The sequence below is a fragment of the Cupressus sempervirens genome, chromosome 3 (genome assembly GCF_028749045.1).
Source record: "Cupressus sempervirens isolate cs-2001-9-10 chromosome 3, ASM2874904v1, whole genome shotgun sequence".
NCBI lineage: Eukaryota > Viridiplantae > Streptophyta > Pinopsida > Cupressales > Cupressaceae > Cupressus > Cupressus sempervirens.
The window spans coordinates 332,400,036-332,411,391 of NC_143120.1; the positions used below are offsets into that span (position 1 = coordinate 332,400,036).

Consider the following 11,356-nt stretch of genomic DNA (forward strand, 5'->3'; position numbering starts at 1 on the left):
CAAGCTCCTCCATTATTCTTGCAAAATTAGTAACCTCTTCCAACTATGTCAAAACAATATCCAACACTTGCAAATTGCATGCACAAGATTGAAAACTCCTACAGTGACCAAACAGTACAAAATTAAAGTAGTGGGCATATAAAACTAGCATATAACTCTACTGATTTACAACTTTGAACCTTTATCATTGCACTTTGCAAATAAAAATTTAGAAGAAAAAGAAGAATATAAGGGTAGCAGTGGAACTTCAGATCTTATGCGATAGGAACTTGGGTACCAAAATAACTTTTTTTGCTGGCGTAGTCCCACAACTAAATGAAATCTGTGCCAATTCTCCTATACTTTCCTTTGCAACCCTGCAAAGTTTCTTCCACCCCAATGAAGTAGATCTAGTTATTGAACCAATAAAATGAAGTACAATCAAAATTGGGAAAAATCAAGTAGGATTTCTCTGAAGTAGTTTAACTAAATACCTTCACAAATATAAGAGGAATCTTGAAGGTAGTTACCACTAAACTATAGGCTGATGGGATGATAGTTCTTCCAAGAAGAAAAGCCAACTATTTCTTGATAAAAAAAAGAGAGCAAGAATTGTGTGAGAAAGAAATCATTAATCTTATATCAAAAAATCTAAATCAGACAATGCAACCATCCATTTTCTTGTCATGCCATGTATGTACCTAAATTTGATGAGAATGGTAATGAACTAGAAGAAAAGAGTTTAGTGGTTAATTATAAGTTGTGAAGTGTTTGCATAGAAGCTAATCAACATCCTCTACCTAATAAGGCATAGATGATTATATATAGCCGGTGTTAGAAATTTTATTTCTGTTTAGTTTAGTTTGAGCTTCACTTGGTTTCAAGAATAGTTTAATATTCTCTACTTAACAAGGACAACCATGTGAAGGTGGAAGCTCATTCCCGCCCACCCTGCCCCCAACATCACTCTAAATTCCCCATTAACATCTAATAAAATTGATTCAACCATTTTTGAAATATAACATTCAATCATTATAATCACACGATAACATTCATTAACACATAAAATTCATTAACATCTAATAACATTCATTCATTCAACCATTTTTGAAATATAACATTCAATCATTATAATCACACGATAACATTCATTAAAACATAAAATTAATTAACATCTAATAACATTCATTCATTCAACCATTTTTGAAATATAACATTCAATCATTATAATCAGATGATAACATTCATTACCACATAAAATTCATTAACATCTAATAACATTCATTCATTTAACCATTTTTGAAATATAACATTCAATCATTATAATCACATGATAACATTCATTAGCACATAAAATTCATTAACATCTAATAACATTCATTAACAACATTCATGAATATTTCATTAACACATAAATTTGATCAACATTATTTCATTCACATCGTCTACTGATTCTAGTGCCAACACATGTCTCCTCCTCATCTGCATCATGAGTTAAATTCAAACCATTTATAGTAGTGAATTACACATATTTAATTAAGTAAAAGAACTATAAATCAAAAAAATTATTTAAATGAACAAAACATAGATTTTCTTTACTTGAATGTGCCACATGATGATCTACATGGTGATCAGTTTGAACATCCTTCAACACTCATTCAACATGACATTTGTGTTGCCCAATCTTTTCCAGCCTCACCTTTGTTGCCTTTGACATATCCTACAACCTATGAAAAGTTTGAAATATGTTAGATGATATAGATATAAAGATGCCTAATTAGTGCATTATTATATTGTACTAGTAGTTAATACTATCACATACCTTCTCTCATTTGTAGGTGTAACTCCTCTTTTAACATCCATTATTTCCTTTGCATCCAAAATGAAGTCATTCCAATCCCTCACCGAAATAAAGGGAGGACACTCATACTATGGATTGTGGATGAGACTCCTTCTATAGGAGTCCCTCACAGTGCTCAGATATTTTGCAGCTTTTTCCAAAATTTTCTCCTCAAAATTTTTACCAGACTCATGCTCTAAATCTGCAATGAACTAATCTTTTAATTGTTTATCTTGCAAGTTCCATCTTTTAAGAAAAAACATAAAATTGTTAGATAGAGAAATTAACTATAGTTGTGTACCTTGAATATATGAAAATAAAAGTTGTGTACCTTATATGTATGGTGGACCCAAATATCTTCAGTGCATGGTCATAAAGCATCTTATAAAAGCAATTTTCTTGAATGGAATCACTCATTGGTGGAGGAAGGATGATTTTCTTGCAACCTATAGATTACATATCAAGTGTATTAAAAGAACATCCAACATTAATAATCAAGATGCCTTTTGGTAGGGTGATAGTTGGATTGAAAACAATATATAAATCTATTAATATTTAACACTCATTAATATTCATATTATAAACTAATCATATATTATCTAACCTTGCCTTATTTCTCCTCATTTATTTTACAAGCCCTGTCAGGAATATATTTACATCACTAGCAATATTATAACCATTGATTATGGTAGGGACCGATATCAATTGGCAATACATGAAACAAATAGATAAACACACCCACCACCTTTAAGAGTAAATAGTTCTTCCAAGGAGCTCTAAATTTTGAAAAATAGTTTGGTCTTCATTAAGTACAACTAAAGTTCAAAGTCTCGGCCTTGTAGTTGTAGAGCTTTTATTGAGCCTTGTAATTTGGGGGAAACATGGTGTAATAATGAATTATCAGGACTATTTGGCAAGGTTCTGATAGCACTTTGTTTGATATTTAATAGGAGGAAAATACATGTCAATTAAAGGTATGTTGTTTTAAATTGTATATATATAGTTCTAAAATGTTTGTTGTTGAGGTTACACATTCATTTAAAGTCCAACATATGGCTTCAAATTTTGAGTAACCCATAAGATGTTGCTTTTATTTGCTCAAAGGAATCATGGATGTAAAGTGTAAAGCAATGATACTAGTTTTCCTTTTGTATTCAGTTAGTATTGGCAAAAGAAAATTTTAGACAAGTCCTTCTAAATAGTGTGGAATTCAAATTTTGCTTTGTAAATGACTATTTCTGCAACTATAATTTTTACTCTCTTATTTTTGCTAATGATCTCAATTTGGTGTAGCCCTGCACTGAATCTTCAAGACAATCTAATGGTGTCACTTCTTGATAGCAAGGGTGACACCATTTCTCAAACAAGTTAATTTTTTAAAGAACTTTGTGAGTTCTCTCTTGATAAATAGGATTGAGAATATGTTCAAAATATTTGGCTTATCAAGTTAAAATATGAACTCATCTACAAAGACTGTAACCCTAATTTTTGTTGAGAAGGGCTCCTTGGAAGAACTATTTCCTCTTAAAGGTGGTGGGTGTGTTTATCTAAGGTTGAGCTCTAGGATGCTATTCAATACTTTCTCACTTTTTTTTAAAGTAAGGGAACTCTTCAACAAAACCTTACATACTACTCACAACATACTTTTATCCATTCTACTACTGTCAATATGTATAGGCAACATTTCAAGGTCTCAACCTACTTTTTCAAATTTCTATTTTCAATAAAAAGAGGTCCTATAGAGGAAGGCTAACTTAATGGAGGAAGGTACTTCCTTTGTGAGATTTTCATGGATCGGCTAGGACTCAAATCTAAGTATAAACTTTTTAGACAATCTTACAAGTTAAATGATGTTTCTTGCATGCAGGAGAAATAAAGAGGGTGCATTGGTATAACTCTCGATGCCAAGTGGTTTGAACCAATGTCAGATTTAGTTGAATATCAAGATGTTTCTCAAAGAGCACAAGATTTTGAACTTGGATGGTAAATACATTCAAAGAAAGAGGACTAATGATTTATTTTAAAATGATTCTTCATATTAGTTTTTCACAATCTATAAACTAGAATATGATTATTTTTGCTTTTAAACATTTGTGTTTTTCAATCAAACACATTTAATGATCCATTATCAAAATGAAAAAAAGAATAATCCCAATATCAATTGAAAAAATCTGACATAAATTGCAACCCTTGATAAAAATATGGATAATAATTTTACATAAGAAATTTTAAACATTATCTTCTTAAGGTATCATCCATAACTCCTATAATCAAGACCATAGGATTACCAAATCTTAACATTATATCCACCAACCAACAACTTGCACGAGAACATTATTCTCACTTGGTTGAAGGATTTTGTGTTCATACATATTCCCTACCACAAGATTAGTTCTCAATCTTCACCTATATACACATAAAACATCATTAATGTATCATTTGAAAACTCTTTCAAGTTCATTATCTCTCCCTATTTAATTCTTTGCATTCATCATCCTATTTCAAACCAATCATCCTTCACAACAAAACATGACAAATTTAATCAAGGTTTGCATGACTTAATGAGGATACTAAGCCCTTCCACAAGTTCATTCTGATGAAAAGCTACACCTTTGGAATACTTTACAAGGAATCATGATGTGATCAGCATTTACATTGCCCATTACCCAAACTTGAAAAGTTTGCAGTTTCCTATTAGCATATAGGTTAACACAACCATCTACTAACCGTAACATTAAGTATCTTACTTAATTCTACCATTAAAGACACTTTTATCATGATGTAATCAGCGCTTACATCACCCATAACCCAAACTTGACAAGTTTGCACTTTCCTATTAGCAAATAGGTTAATGCAACCATCTAGTAACCTTAACATATAGTATCTTACTTACCCCTACCATTAAAGACACTTTTAAACATCTCTATTGATTTTCCAAAACTCCAACCATCTTGACACACTAAATATCTTTAATCAAATGAAATAAAAATAAATTTTATACCTTGCTATCATGTCATAACAGTATACTTCAAATCTGCAATTACTTGTGTCCAATCCAAAAATCTTATTTTCAGACTTTATACAGATCTTTCACACATCAATATACTCTTATTATACTATTTTCACAATATTATATCCATATTTTAACCAGCCATCTAACAGAAAAAGCCCTGCTACAACTTCACACACTCAAAAACCTTACCCTATGATAGCTTACTAATCACATTCTAGTAATCAAATGCACATTCTTTCCTTGCATGGGTTTCTAAAAATTACTTGGAATTTTTTTATCTACACCTCTCCATGTTCAATTGAAATCATGCAAAATATTACATTGGAATGCTCTTGGGTTACCTTGGATTAAAGGTATGGTAGTCAATCTTCAAAGGAATGCTCTCGGGTTACCCTTGTCATGTTTGAGAAGACCAATTTTGTGGGGATTCTGCTTTGGCGAGGGTAACCCATTCTTTCTCAATATGCATTTGGGTCTATCTTTAGGGTTGATCCCCTACTAAACAATACACTTGTGGACCTGCAAAAATATTATAGGGTTTTGCATAAGGAGAAAAGATATTCTAGGGTAAAAGCACAAACCTATGTGACTCTTTTATAAAGGAAAAGGCTAACAAAAGTATAATTGTTCACCTTCAATGACATAAAATTGGTATTATTATTTGAAATTTGAAAATGAAGTAAACTAATGAAATGTGTAGAAATGGATGAAGTTTAGGATTATAATTTTTAATAATTATTTGGAATAAGAATTGATATATATTTTCCTAATTTTTATAGATAATTTTTTAGTTGCTAAAAATGCTGAAAATTAGGGGTCTAGTTCCCACCACACAACTATATGGAAATAAACCTATTTCCTTTTGATCATAGTCTATGTTGTAGATAACATAGATAGATAGAACAATCAAAAATAAAAATTGGCTTTAGACCTATATTTTCTCTTTTATAATGGTTCAAATTTCAACTCACCTGAAATCAATAGTTTCCATCTCCCATCACATTTTTAAAAACAAATTTATCCTAACTAGGAGAAAAATTAAACATTCTTGAAGAGGATTCTCTCCTCAAGAACACCAGATAATTTTTTTAAAAAAATTATATGATTTAATATTTTTTCCTTTCTCAAAATCGACATCTTTTTGAGTGTTAAAATACATGATTGTATAATTTTTTAAATACAATATACTATATCTAATTGAAACAATATAAAATTTATATGAAAATATTCTTGACTTCGAGCTCTATAAAATGGTGTTTATATGTTATTAAAAAAATATCATAAAAAATAGTAAGAGTTATTGAAACACCACTTTTTTGAAATAATTTTATTTCTTTAGTAATTGGATACAAACTAGTATAAAACATGCATTTAATAAACATTTCCAATTCGAAAAGTGTGAGACCATATATAACTTAACTAGAATGAATTTATCTAGATTATATGTTTGAACAAAATTGATTTTTAGATAGAAATACTCAAATTCAGTCATTTTGAAAAGTCAGCCTAAAAGGTGACACAACTTTGTACTTTTACCCTCCATGTATATAAAATAAGCATAATTCAGAAAATAAATCACCTAAATTAGTTGGCTATGGTGTTTCTATGTAGGGATTTTAAAGAATGCACAATTCTAAGTATATACAAAATGGGTCTCTCAGCTTTTTCATGCATTGCAATGCATTACCTCAAAAAAAACTTACCGCCTTTGTATGTGAACCCACCTCCTCCCACGAACGATGAATCTTGCAAACAATGAAAAATTTGTTTCAACTTTCAATTTTTTTCAAATATAATCCCATGTTCGTGGCTATTTCGACGAACACGGGAGCATAAACAAAAAAAAAGTTCAAAAGCCAATTTGGCTTCTTGTCGAAAACTTTTGTTGAAAATAGAGGCCAAATGTACTAGTGATAGTTGCTTCTATAAACCAATAGTAGCTTCTAGATAACTCTTGACTCTTCTTGATAGCCTGATTGTCCCCTTGTATAGTAATAGTAGTATTTTCCTTAAAGGCTCCTTGGATGTTTGACATCAATGACAAAACTATATGCTATTTCTTTATCATATACCAACACTTGCTACTTTCTATCTTCTGGACCTACTCTCTCTTCAAAGGAAGTGAATCACTAATATTTTTTGGAAGTGGTGGATAAGGCTAATAATTTATGTGTGGCTTATGATAAACAAAATGAGACCATTAAATGGTTAGTAGACCAACTTTGTACAACCAAAAAGAAGATTAATAGGCCTAAGGCCTTGGTAGAAGCAGACACAAGAGTGGTTGGGTGGTCTAAAATTCTTCATAATAAGAAAATTGGGAAGTGATTAACAACCTTCTAATGACCTTAACAATTAGGCAAATTTTGATGAGCGAAGAAACTCATTGAATTGGTCTCCTTCGAATAGGAGAAAAGTGAATTATATATGCAATGTTTCTATTGTTAAAAATAACTACAAGAGCTTCAAAAGAAACTAAAAAGGGTTGTGGATTATAGAAGGAAACAACTCTTCATATCCTTCAAAAGGAACTCAAGCCCATGCAAGCTAAACGATTAAGGAAGGAGGTGAAATCTAGGTCAATAATAGAGGTCCCTATTCTTTTGACCCCGACTCAAGGAAATAAGTAAATCACAGTTTTAAAATTTTGTACTTGGAGCTGAACTAGGATTCGAAAGAGGTTAAACCCTTACTCTTTATGCAATAGTTTTAGAAGTGGTTTGCCATTCTTAATAATCTTTTTTTATTTCTTTTGTTGCTTACTTTACAATTTTGGCTAGTTTTCTATTTTTGCGTTGTCTTCTGACAAGTTGTGAGTTCTCTTCCTTTCCATCCATTAGATGGTAAGAATATAGACTTATTTTTTTCTAATCAAAGTAATGCCCATTGTCGAATGGTCGCATAGCGTCTAATCATAAAACTCACTTATCAATAACGGGGAGACATTGCATATGAAGTTCTTTTCTTTGATTTGTTGACCTTTTTACTGCAAAACCAAAGAGTATTTTATCCCTCCAAGAATTTACTGGAACTTAAATGGTGTTTTTGTCTTTGCAATATTCATTCTTTTCATCGTTCAATCTTAGTATTAGATGAATAATTTGGCGTGTAGCGAATGGATAACAAAGAGCTTTGGATGGTACAGAACAATGAATACAACACTTCTTTCTCATCAGAACTATATTATAAGGTGATTATTGTCTGTTCATCAACAGTTACAGAACTTTTATTCATCAAAGTCGCTTACAAATAATGGGAACAAAAGCTTGTGGGCGCAATTCATTAGAATTGAAAACAAATGAGTAGTGGGTCCATGTATTATTGATATGCCCCATCTTGCAACGAATCAGTCATCTAGTTTCATCATCTGTCTAAGGTTAAGAGGGCTCATTACGGAAGAAGAGCCCTCAAAAAACTCATTGACGATGATTCTGTTCGCCTTCTCAGAGGGGTGGTAACTGTCCCAAAACAAGTACGCATCTCGGTTTCTACACAGTCGTGAAGCTCGTGTGCAGAGGCCGACTCCATTGTAATTTCCTTGTCCACAACACGCATTCGTTGTGTCCACAAAGCCTAAAATTATAAACACCAATTGATCAATGATGTTAGCATTTTAAGATGATGTATGATAATAATAATAACATAGATGGGCACTGTTTATCTGGCATTGATGGGCACCAAAGAATAAATGACGCCCATCATCCATAAATTACACAACTACCGCTTGCCAAAAATTTGATGGGTGTTCGCTAAAGAAAAACCAAAAAAGGCAGTTTATTTTAGAAAGCAATAATGTTGGTAATATCGGAATAAAGTTTATTTTCCAAAAGCCTTCTTGAACCAGACTAATATAATATAAATATTAAAGTTCCCAAAAAAAAAAGTTGGCAATACCATATGCTGCAGGATTGTTGAACAAGCCCATGTTCATTGAATATTTGTCAGCGAAAGTGAAAACTTGAGAAGATGCCTCAGTGTTGAGTCGATCTACAACAGATTTGAGCTGTGAGTTAAAAAGTGAAGCAGCATTTTGAAGTTCTCTAGCGCATTCTCCATTGCGAGATCTGGAGGCCTTAACTCCTGGAGCACATCCCAATGGCCCCGTTGATGTCACCAGCACCCTTCTGCCTCCCAAGTCGTACATTCTCTGCATACCAAAAAGTAAAAACAATCATATAATTAATCCATCAATGCTCTCAAAGATGCCAAGCAAATCCATTGCATAAACATAAAATCTGCATAAAATAGCTAAAGATTCATGAAGAACTTTAAATAATGGGGATGTATTGTAATTTAGATTATATTGTAAAGCTCTAAACAATGGGTGTTTGTAAATTTGACATTATGCCAAGAAAACATAAATTTACCCTTAGAATTTTCTCATATTCGGAGACTATTAACCGAGTGTACGCCGGTAATCTATACTGAATAGATCTGAGTGAGACAGGAGTGAGGTAGTAGTTATTCACGTAGTCATTTCCTCCCAGAGTGCTAGACATTAGACCCTCTGCAACAAGTCTGTCGGTTTCATTCACTCCGAGAATCTGCGCCACCCGGTTTTTATATTGAACAAAATTCTGGAACTGTCGTGGCATCCTGATAATATTAGCCTGCAAAGTGAAAACATGAGAATTAATCCTAATTCAGTTTCCATTGAAACATCAAAATAAAACTATTGAGTCAACAGAAAATAATAAAAATTATTCATACGAATTGCACTCCAGTGTCGTTTAAGATCCCAACGCCTGCAGAAGCGAAATTAGCGCCCCTGAGCAATGCATTCCCATTAAGCGCAGGACTCAAATACGGTAACACAGATTCTGCCCCCAGCTTAATGCCTTCAAGTCATGTGTTAGTAAATATTCAATCTACAGGGATGAGAAAAAATGATGTGAAATCATTTTAGTTAGATGAAATGTTTCTAAAATAGTAATCACTTGATACGTACTAATAAAATCCGCTATATTGAGTCCATTGGAGAATCGGCCGGTGGGTTTTCCAGTGGGATAATCAATTCCGTATGGATACATGTTTGCTCTCGCAGTGGTGGCAATGTAATTGTTGTTTCCACTGTCCACCAGTGAATCCCCAAACACAAGGTATGCAGGCGCTCCTTTTACATCACAGAAGCAACATGTTGATATGATTAAAACTCCAAGAAGAAGTGACCCAACATTAACAGGGATTGCCATTGTCTTCTCACTTCTCACAATGTAATTGATTTACACAGATGGAAGATTAGGGAATGAAATGATAGTAGGCATTGCTGAATTTATAGTCCTATGCTGCTTCTCTATACTATATCTGTTTAACGCGCTTATGCATCTCTTTCTTTAAATGAATCAACGCACTCCCCTAGACGCGCATAAGCTATAACTCATTCAACCTAAACTTTTTAATTCATTTCTTCTTTTAGCATTTCCCGTTGACTGGTGTTAATTGCAGTGACGGTATAAGCAATTATATGGGCTGTAGACTGACACCGCATCTATTCATCACCTTCTCAACATAAATGCGCAGTGGGCTTACTATTTTGACTTCAAAATTGAGACATTTTGATTGAGCCGAGCAGAGTTGACATTTTGACGCGCAATCCACCGGGATGTGGAACGAGATAAACAATTAATATTACCAGATTTTTACAAGTTGGAGCCTCATCTTTAAATATCACAGTTTTAGGAAGAAATTAAGTTTGGAAAATAAGTCAATTTTGACTATTTCACATTTTTAATTTAGGAATCAAGCCTTAGTATGTGAAGTTTAAGCTACCTTAAGTTAGAACATGACGATATCTTGATTAGTTTAGATGTTGTTTCCCTCTTTATCAAGGTTCATATTTCTAACTCTATTCTAATCATCAAACACAAAGTTGTTGATGAGATCATTGAGCTAGTTTAGTTATGTTTGTGGCCCACTTTCTTCTCTTCCCAAAATGTCTTTTATGAGCAAGTTGATAGGGTAGCTATGGGTTCTCCCCTCTCCTTGGTCATTGCCAACCTCTACATGGAGTATTTTGAAGAGATGACCCTCCACTCTTTCCCCCTAAAACCCAAATGGTGGAAGTGATATATTGATGACACTAATCCTTGTTGGCCACATGACCAAGACAAACTTGAAGAGTTTCACGCTCACATCAACAATGTGGCTACCAACATTCCCTTCACCAAGGAGCTAGAGTTGGATCACCAGTTATCTTTCGTTGATGTCCTCCTCATAAGGAAGCCTAACGGTACTCTTTGTTGACAAGTTTATCATAAGGCCACCCATATTGACTAATACCTCCACTCATCCTTTCACCATCACCCTAACCAAAAGGTGGGTATCCTCAAGACCCTTGCCCTGAGAGCTCTTAGAATTTACGATGAGAAGAACTTAACCCAAGAGCTTGCCCATCTTCTCGAGGTCTTTGGTTTAAATGGGTACTCTCACATAAAAATCTCCAAGGCTCTTAACCAAGCCAAGTCCTTCTTTCTATCCTGTTCTAGTGTCAAACCTTCCATGACTCTCTCTCCTTAATTGCCACC

The 11,356-nt window shown here is 33.1% G+C and overlaps 1 protein-coding gene across 1 annotated transcript; it reads right to left on the bottom strand.

The window, feature by feature from the left end:
* Window positions 1-7,982: 7,982 nt before the first annotated feature.
* Window positions 7,983-10,057, bottom strand: LOC149566338 (GDSL esterase/lipase At5g33370-like). Its single transcript, XM_089817384.1, has 5 exons — window positions 9,781-10,057; window positions 9,543-9,670; window positions 9,200-9,442; window positions 8,727-8,979; window positions 7,983-8,405 (listed from the first exon to the last, which is right to left on the bottom strand). Exons 1-5 carry the CDS (start codon window positions 10,022-10,024, stop codon window positions 8,179-8,181), a joined length of 1,095 nt encoding a protein of 364 aa, XP_089673510.1. The 5' UTR covers window positions 10,025-10,057; the 3' UTR covers window positions 7,983-8,178.
* Between the last annotated feature and the right edge of the window lie 1,299 nt (window positions 10,058-11,356).